This window comes from Marmota monax, unplaced genomic scaffold (genome assembly GCF_021218885.2).
Source record: "Marmota monax isolate L192 unplaced genomic scaffold, Marmota_monax_Labrador192_F-V1.1 WCK01_AAM20220418_F8-fsc00014, whole genome shotgun sequence".
Classification (NCBI taxonomy): Eukaryota; Metazoa; Chordata; class Mammalia; order Rodentia; family Sciuridae; genus Marmota; species Marmota monax.
In genome coordinates this window covers 32,411,052-32,434,731 of record NW_026695222.1, presented here as the reverse complement: position 1 = coordinate 32,434,731, position 23,680 = coordinate 32,411,052, and the positions used below count along the sequence as shown (strand labels likewise).

Below are 23,680 nucleotides of genomic sequence, written 5' to 3'. Positions count from 1 at the left end.
AGTAAAAGCCCTACTGTACAGTTGTCAGAAATAAGTTACAATATGCGTCAGTTTTCCCACTTTAAAAACCCTGCTTGGGCTGGGGATACTTGACTCATATGCACAAGGCCCTACAAGGCCCTGGGTTCAATCCCCAGCACTACCAAAAAAGAAAAAGAAAAAAAAAACCTGCTTCACTGTCCAAGTTACTTTATAGTTTGAGAATGCTTTACCAATATAAATTTGCTTATTCTAATTTACTATTATTGGCTTACATGCAGAAGTATGTTTGTTCATACCACTTATTTGAATAATGCATTTATTAAATACTAACTGTATGCAAAGCACTGTGCTGAGCTTGAGAGACATACAGGAGAAGGACAATGCAATGGGCAGGCGCCCCAGGTCAAGATCACTGAGGCAACAGCAAGTAAGTTCATCTGGAGAAGCCAGCTTGGGTCCAAACAATATTCAGATGACCTCCATCCTTTATATCACAAGGGGTTTGACTAGTGATCATATCTGTTAGCAAAACGAGATCCACTCTCATTCACCACAGAGCAAGTCTTTACCGCAGAATTTTCATATTTGTCTTTAGAAAATATACACTATTAATTTTTTAATTTGTTCTCTCTGTTCATGCAATTCATAAACTTTCATAAACCATTTAAAAAGAAAATCAGTGGGGTGCATTGGCATATGCCTGTAATCCTAGCAGCTTGGAGAGTGAGGCAGGAGGATCCTTAAGTTCAAAGCCAGCCTTAGCAACTTAGCCAGGCCCTATCTCAAAATAAAAAGGTCTGTGGATGTGCCTCCAGGATATAAGCACCCTAGGCTAAATCCCCATTCAAAAAAAAGAAAGAAAGAAAACCAGCCTGAAAAGGTCAATGACAGTGCACAAGCACATTTTAAAACAATCCTTCAAAAAATACAAACAAGGCCAGGCGCAGTGGTACATGCCTGTAATCCCAGCAACTCAGGAGGCTGAGGCAGAAGGATCAAGAGTTCAAAGCCAGCCTCAGCAAAAGCGAGGTGCTGAGCAACTCAGTGAGACCCTGTCTCTAATAAAAAACAAAACAGAACTGAGGATGTGACTCAAGGGTCGAGTGCCCTTGACTTCAATCTCTGGTATTTAAAAAAAAAAAAAAAAGAATTGCTTTATGGGGAAGGGATTTGTGGCTCAGTAGTAGAGAGCTTGCCTAGTATTCATGAGGCCCTAGGTTAGAATCCCAGCCCCGCCCCGCCCCACAGGAAAACAAAGAAAAAATAGACTATTTTGACCAAATTCAGTGCATTAATCAAATTTCTTTGGGGGGGGCGGCTGTGGTGGGTACTGGGGATTGAACTCAAGGGCACTCGACCACTGAGTAACATCCCCAGCCCTACTTAGTATTTTATCAGAGACAGGGTCTTAATGAGTTGCTTAGCGCCTTGCTGCTGCAGAGAATAGCTTTAAACTTGCACTCCTCCTGCCAAAGCCTCCCAAGCAGTTGGGATTAAAGGCATGAGCCACTGCGTTTGACTTCCAATTTCTAAGAATATCCTTGGGGTCTATACAACCAGAGGGTCACAGTAGTCACCAGCCTTTCATCATTGTGTTAGAATTCTACTTTATACAAAATCTATATAGTTGCATCTTAAGTTCAGCCTAAATCATTTTAAGAACAGCACAACCCAGAGAATTTACCTGCAGTAGAGAATGAATTCGAAGACTACCATAAAGAAATTAAAGGCAGCCAGGTGCAGTGGTGCACACCTGTAGTCCCAGTGGCTTGGGAGGCTGGGGCAAGAGGGTTGAGAGTTCAAAACCAGTCTCAGCAACTTAGCAAGGCCCTAAGCAACTTAGCGAGACCCTGTTTCTTTATTTTTCTTTTTTTGTGGTGCTAGGGATTGAATCCAAGGCCTTGTGCATTCGAGGCAGGCACTCTACCAACTGTTTCTAAAGGGCTGGGATGTGGCTCAGTGGTTAAGCGTCCCTGGGTTCAATCCCTGGTACCAAAAAGAAGGAAAGAAATCAAAGACAAAAAGAAAGGTCTGACTGAGACTTTCCAGACTAGTCCCTGCCTACCCCCAGCCTGGGGAGACTTCATTCATGGGAGGGGACTTTGCCAAAACAGCCACTTCAACCACAGCCTTTGGGTCAGTAGTCCCCAACTTTCCACAGACATAGCTCTTGATTTGTATTGTCCCTGCTTGAGGCCCTTGTTTAAAGAGCTATGACCTCCTACTTATATGTAAGTAAAAATGTAAGTTATTTTCAGTTCCTTTTGAACCATCAGGAAACATTACTGACATCAGCGCTTCTGATCAACAGATTATATCAGTATTACACACTGACCTGACATGATCCCACCTAAAGTCCATGTTCTTAATAATCTGTACAACCTTATCAAAGAAAAAAAAATGTACATTCCTTATGCTTTTCTGAAATCTTAGAAATGTTTTGGGGAAGCCTCCTGCCCGTGACCAGCTTAGCAGATCATCAGAAGAGAGACTGTAGACTGAGAAGTGCTGCTTTAGGGGCTGGGGTTGTAGCTCAGTGGCAGAGCACTTGCCTAACATGTGTGAAGCACTAGGTTCAATCCTTAGCAACATATAAAAATAAAACAAATAAAATGAAGGCATGTTGTCTATCTACAACTACAAAATAACATAAATAAATAATTAAAAGAACTCTGCTTTAGGGTCAGGATAAGAATTCCTGGGCTGGGGTTGTGGCTCAGTGTTAGAGCACTTGCCAACCACATTTGAGGCCCTGGGTTCAATTCTCAGCACCACATAAAAACAAATGAACAAAATGAAGCAACAGATGGGTGTATGCCACAGTGTAGGATCTGTGCTTTCAAAACCTATAAATTAGTTAAGAAACTATCCACATGCATACCAAAAGGTACTTCCAGACACACTTTGGGAAAGGAACCTGTCTTGGGCCACACATAATACCTATTTTCTTCCTTTGCTATAAAAAGGGCAGGCTATGGGTTTAGAAAAAAATATTTCTTTCAAAGTTCTGACAGCAGCTCCAGTTCAAGCTTGTCTTTTCTTTTTGTATTGGAGATTGAACCCAGAAGTGTCTAACCACTGAGCTATATCCCCAGCTCATTTTATCTTTTATTTTGAAGGGTCTCATTAAGTTGCTTAGGACCTCACTACTGCTGAGGCTGGTCTCAAAACTTTCAAGCCTCCCCTGCCTCAGCCTCCTAAATTGCTGGGATTACAGGTACGCGCACCACGCCCTGCTGTGTTGGGCTTTTTTTAAAATACTATTTCCTTCAGTTTCCCAGTGCTGATCTCCAAACATTAGCGGTACTAAGATACCAACAAATAAAAAGTATAAGCTCTCAATTCAAGAAATCTGATGTCAGCTGTAACATGTCACCTGGACCTTGAACACATTTTATGGTCATGGCTACAAGGCCTGGTCATTGACTTAGTAATTTATTCTTTTACCCTATTTTCCTTCCTATTGTTTTTATAAGTAGAAAAGTTTTTCTAGTATCCACTGACTAGAATTGAACAGCACTCCATGAAAATATTATTCTTTGAAAGATGGAGTTAAGCAGAGAGTCCAAAGACTATTTTCTTAAATGTTAATAAACTTTGAACAACTCAGCAAGACCTGTTTCAAAACCTAAAAAAAAGAAAGGACTGGGGAAGTAGCTCAACAGTAAAGCACCCCTGGGTTCAATCCCCAGTACCATAAACAAACAACTAACTATTTGGGAGACATCCAAATAGTGTCTTCCAATTACTTCTCATAGAAGAGATATTGCAAAGTTGATTTAAACATATTAGTATCATACAAATTAAGACAATGTAATGTGTTTGAGGACTCGTCTAAAATGTAAACCCATTAGAAAAAAATCTGGGAATGCCGACAAGGTTCTAAATTGCTGTCCTCTACTCTCCTAAGACTATACTATTCAGACATTGCCTCCACTTTCAGAAGAAAATCAGTCCCACAGCAAGCAAAGACCTGAAAATGTTTCTGAACCCAAATCTAAGGTAAGGCCTTCAAAACAGTTCAATCTGACCTCAATACAGGCCGAGGAAGGCAAGGCTTTCTTCCTTTATAAAGGTGCTCCAAATGCACATCTCCATTCTTTAAATTAGGTTCTATCAATCCCATCACTATTAAACTAATACTCTGTCAAAAAACATCACTGCATAGTGATTCCTTAACTGTGGCTTCACTTGAGGCAGCAGGGGGAAAGCCTGCAAAAGCACAGACACGGGGTCCCACTCCCAGGACTGGGACCAAACAGTAGGAGGGACATCTGGGCTGATGTATTTTCAGTAGGCTCCCAAGTGATTCTGCCTGATACGCCCCAAAAAGGTTTGAGACACTACAAAATTTGGAACTTAACAAAATCAACTGCAGCTTTTATTTTTCTGATTTCCTTTATCACCAGATATCACTTTTCCTTATTTATAAATAATTCACAGAGAAAACACCAGTTTGGCTGTGTCTAGGCATTTAAACTTGGTGCCTAAGGCAATGGGGCTGACTTCACAGATTTTTCTTGCAGGTCTTAACTTCAAGGTTCCCTCAGTGAATCTTGATTCTACTCATAGGAAAATTTGAAGAATTTTTATTTCCATTGGAACATTAGGGGTCTCTCCATACTACAGTTCACTCGGTTACTCACTGAAGTACCAAACAGCATAACTCAAAACCCTGGCTGGCCTAGAAATCCAATAGCAGACGCCCACAATGCAGTGTCATCCCTGGTTCATTTTGGTGATCATTTCATGAAAAGAAGCTGGGAGGGGAAAAATGCTAAAAAACAAAAGCAGTTAACCTCATGAACAGCGAGCTCTGCCAGTCCCCAGGACCCGCCCTCCAGTGTGCTGCCACTCTGCGGCCTTCTATGCAGAAGTCTGGCAGCAAGGTTAGAATCTGGGTTTTGATAATACAGCAGACTTCTAATTTTTTAAACACTCTTAACCATCACCAAGGAGAGAAGAACTTCTTTTCTGAACAACTTGTGGATTAAAAAAAAAAAAAAATGCAGTTATAGACAAACATATAATATAGTGAAACTATTTAAGGGGCTAAAGTTCAAGTTAGAAAGTACATGTTCCAAAAAAATACTAAAAATAGTTAGTAAAGGGAATCCCAAAGTTAAGGTCTGCAAAAGAAAAGGAAAAAAATCCTGTAGAAGAAACACAACAGTTACAGAAAATGACTAACCGTCCTCCAAATACAAAGGAACACTTCAAACATAATTCTATGCTTTAGAATAACATTTTAAAACTAGGTGAGTGTGAAACTTCTGTTTTTCTTAAATTCATTATTGCTTAATAACAGTAGCTACTATTTACCAAGCATTTGCTAAGAACCAGGCATTGCACTCCATACTTGTTATTTTCACATTTAATTCTCACAACAGACCTAATTGGTAGGTATTATCATCCCCATTTTATAGATACTGAGGTTCAAAAAAGTAGCAGTGTGTTCAAGGTCACAGAGCTGGTGAGGGTTCAAACCCAGAGCCATCTGACTCCAAAGGCAACTCACCCAGGTATACTGTGGTGCCTATTTACCATGGACCTTGATGTTACTTTCAGTAAAATGAAATCTAACTTCATTCAAGGCCTGAGGTTTGCATGTGAAGAAAAATAAGGCATAATGAAGGAAGTAACTCAACCTTAATATTTTTGCTGCAAGGCCTGGATCAGAAACAGATGGCCCAATTCCTTACCCACACCATATCCCTTTGAACCACTTCCGAAAAAGATAAAGCCAGATATGCCAAAATTAAACTCTAAAATGAACTTTAGCACAGGCAGCAAATTTTAAGAACCGAAAGCAATAATAATTAGCAAAACTTAAAGCCACAACCAGTCCTTACTCTTTAAGATTAGGAAAGTGACAAGGATAACTGAAATTAAAGACAATCCAAAACACTGAGACCAATTTCTACCTTTCATCATCAAACCTTAGACCTAGATTGCTAACAAGTGGCACACTGCTTTCCCAGCAACACACACACACACACACACACACACACACGCACGCACTACCTCTCCCTGTCTGTCTACGTGCAAACAAACAGGAAAGGAGCCAGAGGACAGCCACAGACAGGAGGCAACCAAGGGCCTGGACAACTCATGGGAAATCAATCACAGCACTTGGGAATGTCTATTCAGAATCCTAAACAACCACACACTATTTGGAGTTTTAAAAGCCAAATATCCCCAAAAGAAGCACATATTTTCTTTGAGTTAATCCACAAGGATGAAAAAAGAGCCAACTCTTCAAAAATCTACATATTTGCATCTGTTGCCTTAACAGTATGAAAACACATTTTAAATCACAGTACCACTTTCAAAAGTAGTAAAAATAAATAAATAAATAAAATTTCCTGGTGGGTTACAAATGCATAAGCAGGTGGACAATATTTACCTTACAGTGAGCTGGACCTTGCTCACGCAAAAGCTTACACTCAGGCTGAATCTTGGAGAAACAGGCTAACTCATTCACAAGACACACTGGGGTTTTCTCTTTGGGGTTTGCCACGTCAGAAGGAACTGCAAAATAACGTAAGAGTGCTGAAATCTACTAGGAGTATTCAAGACTGCTATTCCCCCAGGGATATAAAAACAGAGGGAGAACAAACCTAAGAACATCAGCAGCAGTGATGCAAATCTGCAAACAATGCTGGGAGCTCAAACATAGAGAAGACACCACTGAGTTTTTTTCTGAACTAGTTAAAGCCATGTAACCAAGGAGCAGATATGTCTTCCAAAGAGAGAGAACAGCAGTCAGAGGAATTACCAAACCTCAGCAAGCAAGCAACATCTGGAATCTGATGGTGCACTGCTATTGCAGCCCAAAAGACGGGTAGCAAGGAAGTCTTCTGAGCAGAGACAAATTGGTTACCGTGGCAGCTATCAGATGCAGCCTGTTGGTATTTCACCAAATTCAACATGCCAATACCATCTATCAAACAGGTCTGTCATTTTCCACAGACCCAACTTCTCATTCCTGGAGCATCCCTAGTCCTTTCTCCAGAGTCTGCCAACCTCCAATGATCTATTTCTGACAATTACACATATAAAATAAAATGGCCACAGTGGGTAGGAGTTTTACAAAATCAATAAAATGTGGGTAAAGAACACATGAAAAGAAAAAGCAATAAACTCCACAGGACTGAACTACTCTGTGCCTCTTCCTTTTAAGACAGTCATACACAGCAAATCTGGGGAAACAGAGTCTCTAGGGAATGGTGACAAGTCAAGAATGCCATCTGGAGAGGCAGTCCAAGGAATCCTGGAGGTTCTCTGGAAGATGCCATGCATCTGAGTAGGAGAAGCAAAGCTGGAGGAACAGATTTACAAAATAAAGGAAATGAGAGGATATAGGAGGAAATTCAAGGAAAACTGCCAGGCAATGAGGCAGGGCTGAGGAGACTTTGCTGCAAGGTGACTCCACCTCACTTCTTTAATTGGTCTTGCCACTTTGCAGGGAAAGGGGAGACATAATGTCATTTTTAGGTTTTTCCCCCCAAGTGTTGAGTCTTTTCTTTAGTTCATTTTCAATTTCCTGATAATCAGATTTAAATGCTTCTAAATATATATACATATATATACACATATACGTATATATACAACATATACATTTTTTTTAAAATCTCTGCTTCTTTATTCCATTTCTAATTGGTCCAACTGTGGTTTCTGAACTACCTCTGGAACCTCCCAAATTTAAAGTCACTTGTTCAAAATAAAAATCAACAAATGCCAACATACTCTTTTGCCTTCCAGTGAATCTGGCTGCCCCTTCCTTGGGATAAAATCCTGTAGCCATACAGGAAGGCTTGCACAAACAAGAATCATCAGTTCTGGGAAATAATTTTAAAAGTAAAATTTCCCATAGAACAATAACTGTCCAAAGTGGTACTTACTGTTCAATTCTTTCTTTCAGCTACCACTTTATAACAGACCAGGCTTTACAGTGTAAGCAGCTTCCAATCATCTTTCTCACAAATTACAAATGGTCTGTCAACATGAGGTTCCATCAACCCCACAACCAGTGTTCTAGATCTGGATACAGAAGCATGGTTGGTTATCTTCTCTTCTGCTCCTTGAAGGTAAATGTGAGCCCTACCTACACCTGAAACCTACTTGACAGATCAGAAAACAAGCTGAGAAAACATTTGAAACAGAAGACACTTGGATTCATAAGCTTACCTGCAGCTGCACTGGTGGATGTAATAGATGCAGAGGGTAAAGCAGAGTTTTGAATAGGTCTACCTGCATTTTCAGAGGGCAGAGAGCTAGTAGTAGAAGGAATACTCATCAAAGGCTGTGAGAGAAGAGACTGGTTCTTGTTCAGTATTTGGCTCCCTGAGAGAGCAGCAGATGGGTTCTGAACTTGCACTTGGACTTGAGACATGGTCACTTTCAACAAAAGTGAACAACTGCAGGTAAACAGCTTTCAGTGCAGGTTAATTCAGTGCTATGAAGTCTAAAGTTCTACCTAAAAGTTGTAAGGGAAAGAAAATAAAAAGGTAAATTATAGAGGAGATATGTAATTCAGTCAAAATCGGTGTTACCTACTTAATTATGAAAATAGTCCCATTTAGCATGTAGCTATGTCGATTTATTAGAAATGTTTCTCCATGGTATACAGCAAGTTGTCTCGCCTTGTGTGTCCTACAGTGTTTTTAGAATGATTTCTAATACCCACATGTCCTGCATGTTCATTTCACAGAGAGGCAATAGGGTAGAGTACTTATTGTTGAATACTGGGAATTGCAAACTACAGCCTACACTCAAAAGTACAAATTTAAAAGCATGGAGAGGTTTGTTTTGCTTTGTTTTTATAGTATATGGGTATGGTAAAGGTTTTTGGTCTCAAAATTATGAGAAACTGGAAGCAAGCTGGGTTAGTAACACCATCACCAGATTAATATAAACACTGCTTCCGTCTAAGGTCCGTAGGCTCAGACTGGTACTCTTGGAGTATTTCCTTTATTTGACTAAAAGAAGGAAGTTCTCACTTTTGCTGTTTCTTTTTTCTTATGATGATAGAAGACATATGTGTTTTCCTAATCTGTTTGTATCAGATGGTCTCATTTTATTATAGACCTTAAAACAGAAAACTGCTGCACCCACAAGGAATGATTAGAATAGCAAAGACCATTCCATAATATTTGAAGTGTTACAGGTGAAAGTGAAGAAGATGCAGAGGAGAGGGGTGGACTTCAGACTGCTGGTGCTGCTCCTGGGGCCAGGGGTGGCGCACATGGGAGACTGTTCACTTTGTGTTTTTAAGTTAGAAGGGCTGCAAAGACATCATTACACGTGCATGTAAATTTCTTCACAAATCAAAAACAGGAACAGTCTCCTTACAGTCACCTCCATCCTTCAAAAAGCTGAAAACTGTTTTAAGCAAGTCACAAATAACCACTGTAGCAAGACTAGAAATGACAGATCTCTCAGGAAAACAGCCAACCAAAGCCAAGCCAACACACTAACTAGAAGTTCTATTACAACATGATTGCTTGTTACTTTAACTTTTTAAAAAGTTTCAAAATGATTTTTAAAGCCAGACACCTAGAAAAAGATCAATGAGCAGAGCAAATAAGTTACTACAGGAGTCCTGCCACATATTCTCTTGCCCAGGAACAAAAAAGACTACAAAACCCAAAAGAAACTCAGCTGCAATGTGACTTGGGATGGCAAGGCAAAGCACAACCTCATTTACCAAAATCCCCAGCAGTGCTGCTGTTTCAAAAGTTCCTTACTTTTGGAATCAGAACAAAACAACAGAGGCGGTCCATTGACGATCTAGATAATAGTCTTAGCAGACAAGTTGCCAGTGTCGAGAAACAAGTCCAGAATGGTTTTTAAGAAAGCCATGATCTTGTTTCATTTTTTTCCTTCAGCTGCCAAAATAAGAAATACCTCACTTCCCCACTCAATCTCCCTCCCCACTGTCTAGAGAGCACTATTTAACAACAAGAACAACAAAATCACTTACAGTGTACACACAACTTCGTGATACTGAGAATAAGTCACAAGGTCAGAAAATAAGCCAAGAATCTACCCCCATCCCAGAAGGAGCAACAACTCTGCCCTGGGACTAAGACTCTGAATGAACACCTAAAATTAGAAAGGGTGGGGCCCAAAGGGATCCTTTCTGGCTAATGCTGTCTAAAGCAGGCCCTGTGCCAGCATTTCCAGTTACAGTCATAAATACGTGGGGTTTCCAGAAGTTAAGAAACTGCCCCCAAAATGTTCACCTCAAGTCATCTGGAGGAGACGGCTAACAACTGGTTGAAACAAGTAGTTAAAAACTACTAATAAAAAAAAATGCTTAAATTCTCCAATGAGATGGTACTTAATAAATTTTAAACTTCTAATAAGACCAACATTAAATTTTACCAAGCAGTAGGCTGAGGTGTAGCTCAGTGGAAGAGTGCTTGCCTAGCATGCGGGAGGCCCTGGATTCAATCCCTAACTCTGCAAAAACTAAAGTAAAATTCATCAAGCACTACTCACTTGACAATAAAACTTTAGTCAATTGCTCATTTAACACTTAAATGTGACTCATTTAAGCCTGAAAAGAAAATGTATAGCAGTGGTTCTCAAGGAGACAATCCTGTCCACTCAGGGGAACATCTGCCAATGTCTGAAGATATTCTTTGGTTGTCACTATCTCTGTGTAAAGGGGCCAGAGACACCAGGATAAACCTTGTAGTTATGAATGGGGAAAATAATAATAATAAATAAAGCTTACTTACGGTAATTCAAAGAACAAACAAAGCTTTAGCTATTGCTATTTATAAAGTTCACCGCAGCCTTCAGGGAATCATGGCTATTTGGGGCCACTGCTTCTGCATAAACTGTGAATGGGTTGCTTACCCGTACTTTGTCCTGAGGATTACATCCTTAAATGAAAACGTCAGTCTCTTCCTTTAAATGTCCATGAGGACTGTTTCCACCAGATAAATTAAAGACTCACTCAAGAGATCAAAATGCTTTATTAAAAGTCTTCTTAGAGCCAGGCACAGTGGCTCAGCATTGTAATCTCAGCAGCTCAGGAGGGTGAGACAGGAGGATGAGAGTTCAAAGCCTGCCTCAGGAAAACTAAGGTCCTAAGGAACTCAGTGAGACCCTGTCTTTAAAAAAATACAAAATAGGGCTGAGGATGTGGCTCAGTAGTTGAGTTCCCCTGAATTCAATCCCCAGTACCCTCCCCACCAAAAAGGAATCTTAGAGAAGAATAATATTTTATACATAGTAAAATGAGGTTGAAAAGTTTGAAATACAAAGATCCTTCAGTCCTGGCTGGAAACGCTTTTGCCTGTGAAGCCTGTGCTGTCGCTCCTGCCTCCCACACAGCCAGGTCATTTCTGTCCTGTTTGAAGGGCTTTATCCACCAGCTCAGGAAAGCTTCCTCTCAGTCCTATGTTTATGGAGCATACATGAGCACCACAACACAAAAAGGGGAGAAACGATGGAGTTGTAGGTGTTTCCTTGAAAAGACTCCTTAATTCCAAAACTGTCCTCCCACTACCCAGACAAATACCGTCTCACCTTAGGTGGCAGCTATCACTTCACAAGTGTCAAGAACTTTCTGCAGGTTATAAGGAAGGGGGACATTGGCCTGTGATCCCTATGAAAGCCACCCCTCCCTGTTTTAAATTACACATGAAGTGGCCGGCAAGATGGCACACACCTGTAATCCCAGCTGCTAGGGAGGCTGAGGCAGGAGGATCGCAAATTCAAAACCAGCCTCAGCAATGGTGAGGTGCTAAGCAACTAAGTGAGACCCTGACGCTAATAAAATACAAAATAGGGCTTGGGATGTGGCTCAGTGGTCAAGTGCCCCTGAGTTCAATCCCCAGTACCCAAAATATAAAAATTAAAAAATAAATTACACATGATATGCTTAAAAGGCACCAGAAGCCTCACTTAGCAGAAATCCACAATCACTAGAACATATTGAGCACAAAGTCCTAGTGATTCAATACAGAAGAAGGCAGAGCAGATCCATTTAGAAACAGTTTTTATAAAACTATCTGCAATAGTGCTTAGTCTTACTGTCAAGTAACAAACTATAAAATCTTCATAGTATAATTAAGCATTTCCATTAACCAGTTTTAACTGAATTAACATGACTTATAATGTTGTTGCTCCACTTTTATGTAATCAACATGTCATTCTCCTTTGTAATAAGTGATTTTTTTAAAAAAATAGAGAAAGAAAAGGAACAAAAAAAGAAGGTATCTCAATTCTGGGCAAACTTCCTTTTAAGATTACCACAAACATTTCACCCGCTGCAAGTCCTTCAGTAAATCTCATGTAACATGAGACACAGATACAAAGGAGCACTCCAGTTCTTTACCATGATGAAACATCAACAGGCTGGGGTGTAACTCAGAAGTGCCTGCCTGGCATGCACAGTTGACTCTCTGGACTCCAGCCCCAGTATGGGGGAGGATGAGAGCATTAATAATACCAATTGCAATTTTAGAACAAATTCATTCAATATTCAACAAAAATTTATTAACCATCTACTACATGTGAATCCATAAATGGCAAAGTGAACATTCCCAAGTGCTGAAAAGAACCTATTTACAACTTTCTTGTAAAACAAAGAAATGCTTTCTCAATATCAACACAAAAATATGGAATGTCTCACAAATCTGTGTGTCATCCTTGTACAGGGCCATGTTAATCTCAGTATCACTCCAATTTTAGTATCTGTCATGGAAGCAAGCACTACTTGTTAAACTTTCTATCAAAGACACAAGAAGAGATCTTCAAAGAACCAAGTATAAATTCATTATTCTTTTTAGTGGTTTTTTATGTTTGGGGGGGGGGAGGCGGTGCTGGGGATTGAACCCAGGGCTTTGTGCATGCAAGGCAAGCACTCTACTGACTGAGCTATATTCCCAATGCCTTTAGTTTTTGAGAGACTCGATCCCCAGAGAAATTTGGTCACTTTTCCTACAATATAAAATCCTTTTCAAAACCCTTGAAATACACCTAAAATGCCTAATCATTCCATACATCCAAGAGTTACTTCCAAGATCATTTTCAGACCCATTTTTCTAACCACAATGTGACTATATAGGTTTTCTGTAAGTAAGCTCACTCCCCTCCACTGCTTCCCTCTATCCCACCCACCTCCCCAAGAAATATTCTTTCGCTCCAAACATTATCCAAACATCTACAGTGAGTACAGCCACAAGTATAAATACATGGCAGCCACTATCATCCTACATAATCATTTTCAAAATGACAGCTTTAAGGTCAATGTCAAGCACATGAAATTACAAAATAATAAAAAGTTATTTAAAAGAAATATGGCCAAACTACTAAAAACAAAAGGGGGGGGGGGGAACCACTATGTACTTGATGCTCAAGAGAAAGACACAGGAGAATTATTCCTGAGGAGTGACTCTCACTTGGAAGACAATAAAATTAGCTGAAAATAATGACTTGGAAACAACCCAGACTGTTTAAGATGTCTGCCTTCAGTATAAGTGACTGAATGTGGCCCCTGTCTCACACTTGGCCCAATGCCAAGTAGGCAAAGGAAGATTTTCTTTCCATACAAATGTGACTGTTGGGTGGTCTGTTTAAAGAAACACTAAAAGAGAATGCATTATTAATTGTTCACCCTAGAAAAACCATAACACAATACTCAAGTTAAAAAAATTTACATCTACAGTCTAACAAGCCATAAACCTTATTTTTCATTTCTAGCCCTAAAACCTTATCAAGCTCCCCTCACCCTCTTCCCAATAAGTCATTCTTAAAAATAACTAAATTCAAACACATTAATTTTGTAGATACAATCTTTTTAAAACTTTTTAATTTTTTTTAAACTTTATTGTTTTATGTGGTGCTGAGTATTAAACCAGTGCCTCACATGTGCTAGGCAAGCACTTTACCACTGAGCCACAACCCCAGCCCTGTAAATACAGTTTTTAATTTTAAAATTATGAAAAACACAGGAAAATGTTTTCAACCAGCCAAAATGAATACCTATCCCTTCAGAAAAGAAACATTTTATCTGTAACCATGTGCCATTTACCTAGAAACATGAGTGTACTGACCAACATCTTCATACAAAACTGACTCAGTTTCTCAGAAACCAGACTTGCTGCTGAACGGTAACCAACAATGTTAAAGCAGTACAAACCTGTAGTTGTGGCTCTCAGTGCACACCCAACTCAGATGGTAATTTTATGTCCAGCTCTTGGCGATCCACTTCCCTATGCCTCAGTTTCCCAGACAGCTTTGTAATAGGATATTTGACAAAGCCTCACTTAAAGCAATCAGAGAGCAAACATACTGAAGGAATCCTGAGACCTGGTAATACAATTTTTTGTATAGCATTATACAAATTCAGTGTGATGAGCGTAAATTCAGTCACTGAACTTTGTACAGTTTCTCTAATTTCCTTGTATTTAGTTCCCTCATTCCCCCAAGTAGGTTAACTTGTCTATGAATACTATCTCAAAGACAGTTTGGTGATGTGCTTTCAGTTCTTAGAGACAAAGTGCTAACAAACACAAGCAGTGTTAACACATGCAGTGTGTTCTGCAGTACCCTGACTAGAGACTGCAAAATCCTGAACACTCTTTCAATAAAACTCTTTTTTTGTCTGGATGATCACAAGCTGCCAGTGGTAAATGGAGCTTGCTTTATAACCCTATCTCACAACAGAAAACAATGTTGAATTAGTTCCACAAGTTTGAAAACCAAATTTAACCTAAACAACCTGAGAAATCAAAGGCTTTTTAAAAGAAAGCAAACCACAAAAGCTTCTATGGTCAAGATGCTGATTGAAGGAGTTATGTTTAATGACAACTTCAGTGGTCCCTTCTCAGTCTGGTAGGTAAGTTTAAAATATATGGCAATGCTGGCTGGAGGGTTTTACATTCTTGCCAACAATTTTTCCTGCATTACTTTCTAATTAAATCAAAAAATTTTTTAAAAAAAGAAATTAAAACTACATAAAGTGTCTTCTGTTTCTCTAATATTATAGTCAGAAATTTCTAAAAAATAATTTTCCACACAGGCTAATGAAGATCTTATTCCAAAGCATCACCAACAAAAGACAAGCCTGAAATTATAAAGTCAAATTATGTGTACCTTAAAGAGGGCGTTCCAGGAACAATGTTGTTTTGCTCAGTTCTGAGAGGTTATGTGGTTAGGAAACTCCTGGAAAATAAGAAACAACAATTTACCAGGGGACATCTTTTTTTCTGAAAGTGAAGACACATATTGCTTGAGTTTGGGGAAAACCTAAATTTTACAAGCAAGAAAATTTCTGAAAGCATGATGTCATGGTCTGCAGCACATGGCAGACTCTACAAAAGACACAATGCCTGAGAAGAGGGTGAAGAGCGCCTCACAGGGACACGAACAGGGGAGACAGAACTCTCCCTTTTCAGTCTCAATTACTTCCTGATGAGAATGCCCTGGCTACCTCATGGTTTGATTTTTGTTTGTTTGTTTGTTTGTTTTTTTAAAGAAATTGGATATCATATACGATCCAATCACACAAGCCTGATTTTCAAACTTGTAAGGGCCCCCCAATAACTATCAGCTAAATATTTCATTTAATCGTGTCCTTGCTATATGTTTGACAATACAAATGCATTCATGTGGAAAAATTACCAAAAGGCATTGTGCACATAAGCAATATTACATTAAATTGCGAAACACAAGAAAAGCATTATCTTTAGTAAGTACAAATCACAATCAATTTTTTAGAACTGGATATGAAATGACAAAATTTAATTTTCAAGCTCTCAGATTTGATTTATCTAAAGGTTCCCCCTCCCCTTTAAATGGCAACAGTCCATAACTAATAGAATTCCAGACATGAGCTGCTTTGTGCATTTTTATCACAGAAAGCGTTTTTGCTCATTTTGGTTTCTCACTGTCACTCCGGCTTCACAGACAATAAAAAGTTGATGCTCACTGTCTAAATTATTTCAGAAATAAAATCACGAGCTCTCATCTGTTCTCCAGTATCTTAATAGCTTAGATTCTTTTTATTGTAAACAGTATACAGGATGAGCATCCCTAATCAAAATATCTAAAATGTCCTCAAAAAGTTTCAGATTTAAGAGCATTTCAGATTAGAAAGCTCAATCTGTAAGTCTATGAATAAGTTCCTAAAATCTGAAAAATTCTGAAATCTGAAAACATTTCTTCTCCCAAGCATGTCAGACAAGGTATATCCAACCTGTACTAACAATTTTCCAATCTAGACCTCACAGTTGTTCCATAACCTTTCTTATCCAAAACTGACATGAAGAAAACAAAAAAGAGTCTTCGAGCCCAAACAAATACCTAAGACCACAAAACACAGTGAACGCAGGCCTTGCTCCGCTAGACCCAACAATTATTTTAAGTTTGCATATCTAATTTTTTAGCCAAAAGCAGAAAAAAAAATTAGAATAGAAAATGTAGTTGCTGCCAGGTGCAGTGGCACATGCCTGTAATCCCAGCGGCTCAGGGGGCTGAGGCAGGAGGATCACAATATCAAAGCTAGCCTCAGCAACTCATCAAGGCCCCATGCAACTTAGTGAGACCCTGTCTCAAAATAAGATATAAAAAGGATTGGGAGTGGGGGCTCAGTGGTAGAGTGCTTGCGTAGCACATTCAAGGCCCTGAGTTCAATTCTCATCACCACATTAAAAAATGAAGGTACTGCGTCCAACTATAACTAAAAAAATCAATATTTTAAAAAATGGGGGGATGTGGCTTGGTGGTTAAGGGGCCTTGGGTTCAATCTCTGGTACCAAAAAGAATATGTAGCTGCTAGAGTCATACACAACATAATGACAGGGAGAAGAAACAACTGTCATCAATAACAGCAAAAGAGAATAAATACAGAAAGTCTACGACCATTTGAATCTCAAAACATCTTTCCCCATAGCAGAGACTATGCTTCCGTGAGCAAACCCATTTTTAGAAATCTCCCAATCAACTTCAAAAGAAAATACAAACCACCATGATTATTAATAAAATACCTATGTAGCACTTACTCGAAGCAATGGCAGAGGTAAGAAAGACTACAGGGAAAGTCCAGTTCCCTTAGTTCCCATTCAAGAAGGCATACGAGAATGCAAGAGAGTGAATTAATTCACTGCTTTATTCACATCAACACCTGCTGTTTGCAGGCTCTACTCTAGGCTCTGGACAAAGACATGTGCACAAATAAGACACAGTCCCTATCCTCGTGGAATTTGTATAAATAAAACCTTGAACCCAATACAAATTTTTAAAATAAGTAATCCCAGTAGCATTCTAATTAGTAACAAATACTTTATAATACATATCACCTCATCACTGAAAAAGACACCTAACACCATAAAAGCTCCCTGGCTGTGAACAGTAAGTTTAGGAGAAGATCGAGCCGGCTGGCACACACTGCGGGGCATGATGGAAGATGCCTGACAGGGATCTGAGTTGGCTCCCAACTCCACCACTCAGCTGAATATACCTCAGCAAGTTAGATGTAGGCTCAACTTTTTAATATATAAAATGGAGCTACCACCATCAATTTCATAAGATTACTAAAGTAGTAATCACATGATTCCTGGGTGGATTAACTGGTAATGTAGGTGAGATGCAACTATGATATACCACACTAAAGTGAGCTGTTACACATTACTTTATTAAGTTACACCATAACTGATATAAAATGTTACTAGTAAAGCACATTAAAGTACTCTATTAAGAAAAAATGTAGCAAATTTTAGAAAGGATCTCATACAAAAATATTATTTTACTTTACTCTTTTTTATGGTTAGTGCTTAAATAAATTCTCAACAGAGAAATCACTAATCTAGCAGTAGTCACAGCTAAACATTACAGACTATACAGGTTTACCCTACTACAAACCAAAAGGACACTTTATTTACCTATCTCTATTTAATTGTCATCTAGGTAAAGGGTCAGAGAGCCTCAATGAGCAGGTTGGATAAATTGCACAACAAAGAATGTAAGCTTACAAGCATAATCAAACTTATCATTGCATATAAATTATCCTCTTTGGGACAGCCGACTGCCTAGCATTCTGCATAAGATCACAATGGCATCAATAGATAATGGTCCTGTTTATATCAGGGTGGAATCTTCAAAAGTAGAAAACTCATGCCTTAATTAATTTTAATCTATAGAAAGCAGGACTTTGGAAAAAGGAAAGATGTGAGAGAATGACACAAGACCCAGGGAGGTCTTAAAACTCATCCCTGAGTGAAGCCAATATTCTAACAACCTAAGCAGTATTATCTGTTTGCTTCATGACCAGGAAAGACACATTTCCAACACCTTTTTATGATTGAGACACATTTAGCTTCAATTGTGGTTAAACATAGAATGGAATCTCATATACCATCTCCTAAAAGCACAAACCCAAAGGTAGATTTAATTTCACTGACCCAGATTTTCAAGAGTAGCCCTGAGGGACAACTGCCTGGTGAAGAACCAGAGGGACTGCTGGTTCAGGAGACCATTGCTTCAAAGAAAGTAAAAGAGAGACTGTTTAGGAAGCAATTCAATACTAAACAGGACGTTGCCTTAAGCATCATTAGCTTAAGAAACAGCTGGGAAGTAAAGAGGGCAGCAAACACCTATCCTACAAAGTTAACTGGAAACTTAGTTAATTCTTTTCCAATAAAGCAAAGTATGATAATTCAAAAGAAACTTATTTCCTTAGCAGCAACCTTGACTACAGTCAATAATAATTTTCAACTAATTTCAATGATGAGTTATAATAATTCAGGAGACAGCGTCCTTCAACCAAAGTTATTAAATATCCTCCCTCCCCATATACCTCTAACCCCTTCCACACACAAACCTGTGAATCAGCTTTAAAGTTTTATCTTAAAATTTTCACACAAACAAAAGGGCCGATTTAAAACATTGAATATTACCTAAGCAGACCTTCTTTCAAATTGATCTAAGGTTCCAATGAACAAAGTTCATTCTGGGAGGAAAAAAAACTTTATCCCAGGGCAGCCAGGGTTGCACTGGTGACAAGCAGAATCGATTATCCTAGACAAAAGCAGCCAAGCAAGATCAGAGAGGTAGCACAATTAGAGAGGTCCTCGCACGGCTGCACAGAAAGGGCACTGGCTTTGGAGCTCAACCAACCTGTGCTCTGGCACTAACACCTGGTGGCGCAGGACCCTGCCCAGTGACTTGGCCACTCAAGGGCCTCAGTATCTTCATTCTGCAAAGATGCTTGCAGAGTATTAGAAATACAACATAAGGGGTCTACTTCAATCCTTAGTACAAAAGAAGGCTCGATGAAATGCAGCTTTTATATTAGATAAATTCAACTTGATCTTTTAGATTCCTTTTCTGCATGGAATAACCCTCACCCTGTAATTCTAATTCTAACCTGGCACATGGTAAGAGCTCAATAAACAGTAGCAAATATTACCCATCAAATTCACAAATGTTGTTCTCAATCACATAAACATCCATAATATAACTTATAGCTACATACTACTTGTAAAAAAAAATTTTATATTGGAACAGAGAACATGCTAACTAAAATCAACCCACTCAATGGGTGACCAATCCCACAGCTCATCAAATACAGAGGCAACCTAGTGAGGGCTTAGTCCTTCACAGTCACTTTCATTTAGGGGCAAGACCCCAGGGGCCTTAAATAGATTTCATAGCCTTTATAGTCTGGCCTACGTGACAAAAAAACTTCTATTGTCATATAACAAAATGGCCAGTTTTGCTTCCATTACCGTTATAACCCCACAGTTATTCATACTTCTTTCCCAAATTAGATCTTCGATTAAACAGAAGCCAGGTGGGTTACAGACTTAATATTTAGAAGTCTAATTTTTAATCAAAAGCAAATACTTTCTTGGGTAGATTTTTCCACTTTTGTTTTCAGTTAATACACTTTGAGGGAGTCCCTTAACTATTGCACTTAACAAAAAAGTTGAACTTTACATTTAATCCCAGAAAATAGGTTATCGACAGAGATTTGGTTTCTACCTCCGATAACCTGGTGACATTACTTTTACATCAATCTGATTCACTACTAAGGAATGTAAATACTCAAAAAATGTTATTTCCTATTTAGCTCTTTTTAAAATAATAGTTTTCTTTGCAGTAAATTTTTAATTCAGAGCATTAAGTTGTTGACAAGAAAGATAACCAAGCCATCCACCCAGTGGCATTTGATAAGATCAACAGAGCTATATATTTGTAATCCTATTATCTCTTTAGTAGGTGAGAACAAAGGATCTGGTCAACAAGACTTAAGCTTTGTAATACTTTATTTATAGATGAGTATCTTACTACAAAAGTTCAATAAACAATTTGCTTTAAAAGCAGAAAGTTCTAGAGTTAAAGCAAAACTGGAAATAAAAACCAACAAATCTCTTGGCTTTTAGAGTAACTTATAGAGCTATCTTAATTTAAAATTAAGTTGAATAGCTAGATAAGTAGCTCAGTGGTAGCACCACAAAAAAATAAAATGACATCAGGGTTGGGGATATAGCTCAGCTTGCAGAGCACTTGCCTTGCATGGTTCAATCCCTAGCACCACAAAAAAAAAAAATAAGAATAAATATAATATGACAACAAAAACTGTAATAAATATTCATGCTGAAGTATTTCATGTGCTGTCACAATTTACTTTGAAATGTATCCAAAAAAAAAAAAACCGGGCTGGGGCTGGGGCTGGGAAATAGAGCGCTCACCAAGATGTGCAAGGCCCTGAGTTCGATCCTCAGCACCACATAAACTTTTGTATATGTTTGAAATTTTTTGTAATAAAATCTTGGGGGGTAAATACAGCAACAAACATGTCTTCTTATGACCCAATCTCTAACTTATATTTTCTGAAATAGTATAAATGCTAGTTTTGATTCTGATAAAGTTTTTATTAAAAAAAAAAATGTTCACATAGGAAATGATTTCAGAAGCATTCCAACCACAAAGATCTCTACCAGAAATCAATTTAAACAACTTATTTTAGATCAAGTGTCAAACAAATCTGTAATAAAATTTCTGTAAACGTTTTTAAAGTCTCTAAAACTCCAATCTAAAACAAAAGAAAGCAAATCAAAAAGCTCTCATCTGAGAAGGAAGAATTTATATATCCTCAAATTGAGCAATTTTGTTTCACCAAGTATCACAACAAATAAGACCATCTAGTTTAGAGGCTCATAAAAATAAACCCTCTAGGACTAGAACATCCCTCAAAGATACATTTTTCATGTGACTTTGGTCTTCCAACTGGTGAATTTCACTCTTATCCTCCCAGTAAAGGGCCTCAAAGAAAGCTGCCTTCAAACTGGATTCCTGTTGTGCCACCTGTGTTAAAAATCCACCTGTAGGGACTGGGGTTGTGGCTCAGTGACCAGAGTGCTTGCCTAGCATGTGTGAGGCACTGGGTTTGATTCTCAGAACCACATATAAATAAATAAAATAAAGGTTAAAAAAAAAAAAATACACACTGTCTTATTAGGGACAACTCCGGATGAAGAAGCAGTTTTGTTTTGTGATTATACCCGGAATAACTGATGGTTCCTTCAAAAATGAGGGAAAACGTTCCATGAGTCATGTTCACTTCTAAACTTAAAATAATTTGTATATAAATGGGCTTTCTGGCTGAATCTTAAAAAGAGAGCAATTTATTCTGAAGACACTATATTTATGGTAACAATTCTAAACACTTAAAAACTTTTACTTCAAGTCTTAGCTTAAACAAGTTTTTAAAATGTTCATGACCTTTCTGGATATTAATTTTGGGCTTTTTTCCTAAATTAATTTTAAGAGTCATATCCCTCCCCACCTCCCAGGTTGTAATAACTAAAACATAATGTATAACATTTCCACTGTAACTGATCAAGCTCAAAAGTAAATCTACAAAGCTGAAATAACAATGTTACAGGTCTAAATGCTAGAAACTTTTAATGACTAGAAATTTAAAAATTAAGTAACAATGGCAAACATTTATAGTATTCCTGTTAATTACCATTCTAAAAGGTATTTCTTCTCAGACAAGAAAGAAAATATGAACACCTATGCTTGTGATTTCATACTATTGACAAAAATTAAGGTTTCATTTATACTTAGTAAATTTGTTGTTTGTAAATTATACAGATGGGGAATCTTTGGGAAAAAGTTCTACAACAAAAAAAAATTTTAAATCAACTATTCTTTGCTAAACACTTAATCTAAGGTAAAAGCAATATATTTACACAACTACTACAAAGAAACTGCAAGTTTTCATTATGAATTATTAATTGTAGTTTAACTATGACCCAAAGGACTTTTTAAAGTGGCTTAACACATAGGTCTCCACCAAAACAAAATTAGGGGAATCTATTTCTGATTGCTTTTCAACTGGTCATACACAGCTCAAGAAGTGTTGCTTTTGTGCACAAATAAGCAAGATCAAATTCTGGATGACTGAAGAGAGAAAAGCACTGAATCAAGAGCCAACTCAACTACACAACGCCCCCCCCCCAAAAGTAATTACATATAAACTGAGATGAGAATTCCAGCAAAATAAATAAATAAACACCACCAGAATACTAATTTTTGTAAAAGGTTAACAGCCTGGAGCAATTTGGTAAAAGTCAAAATCATTAATATTGTAACATGGTATTTAGGATGTTTCAAAATAATCCAGTTTAGGGGAAGGAGCACAACAGGAAATAAGACTCATTAGCTATGAGTTAATAATTGTCAAGTTGAGTGACCAATACATAAGGTCCTCCATACTATTTGACTTTTGTATATTTTCCATAATAAAAAAGTTTTGAAAAAACTTTTATGTTATATAGTGTATCAACACCAGTTCCCTGGCACCACTATAATTCGTAAATATGGCAGAAGGTAGGCTTCCCATTGTCTGTTTAAGTGTTTAAGTTTTTCAAGCAAAGGAGAAGCATCACATGGATGTACTCTCAGCCAGTCACAGGCTAAGGCAAGACCATGGCAAGCTCAAAGCCAGCTTGGTCAATTTAGCAGGACTCTGTCTCAGAATAAAATGGGGGGGAAAAAAAAAGGTTATGGATATTAGTTCTGCACCACTGGGTACAATCCCCAGTAATAAGATGGGGGCCGGGGGAGTCATTTAAACAAAGATTTTAGACTAGAAAAATGATTTTAAACTAGAAACTATTTCCTGACTATCAGAAAATTCTAGGAAAGTGTCAAAAAAAGGATTATAGATAAGTGGTAGAGCACTTGCCTAGCATGTGAGAGGCACTGCATATAAATAAATAAATAAATAAAAATAAAGGTCCATCAATAACTTAAAAAGAAAAAAAAACAAAGAGGACACAGCATCATTGAGAGATGGCTGTAAAAACCAGTCTGAGTTCACTAAGGAAATTTACTATCTAAAAGGGTCCTAAGGTATAGGAGAATCACTCTCGACAATGCACACATTTACATTCTGGTAAACCTTAACATCTACCAGTTGCGTTTCCTCAAAGATGGGTATACCTATGCAACTCTATGCAATTAATATCCCACCTGTCACTGTGATGACCAAACTCCTCTCTCTGCACTCCAGCTGAATTTTTAGTTTTTACTTCAACAAGCAGCAATGTAATCTACATTTGGTAAGCACACGATTCTTCAAAGATCAAAATCAAACAAAACTTCGTCTAAGTCTTTTTCCTCCATCCTATCAACAATTAAAGCTATAAGCAGAAGGGAAGAGTGG

General features: G+C 38.1%; 1 protein-coding gene and 1 pseudogene across 9 annotated transcripts in view; both read right to left on the bottom strand.

The window, feature by feature from the left end:
- Positions 1 to 23,680, bottom strand: part of Stau1 (staufen double-stranded RNA binding protein 1) — a 55,222-nt gene that overhangs the window by 30,203 nt on the left and 1,339 nt on the right. For 2 of the 9 annotated variants that reach the window (XM_046433880.2, XM_046433881.2), the window contains exon 2: positions 15,100 to 15,168. The exons of 2 other annotated variants lie outside the window; for them this stretch is intronic. Coding sequence is in view for 3 of the 7 variants with exons in the window: in XM_058575591.1 (XP_058431574.1) it covers positions 8,173 to 8,377 (205 nt within the window). In the remaining 4 variants the exon portion in view is untranslated. Of the gene's footprint in view, positions 1 to 6,388; positions 6,514 to 8,172; positions 8,462 to 14,143; positions 14,314 to 15,099; positions 15,169 to 23,680 lie in introns of those variants that run through there. 5 more of the 9 variants (XM_058575593.1, XM_058575592.1, XM_058575591.1 and 2 more) reach the window with 4 other exon arrangements.
- Positions 12,615 to 12,715, bottom strand: LOC124085989 (U6 spliceosomal RNA; annotated as a pseudogene).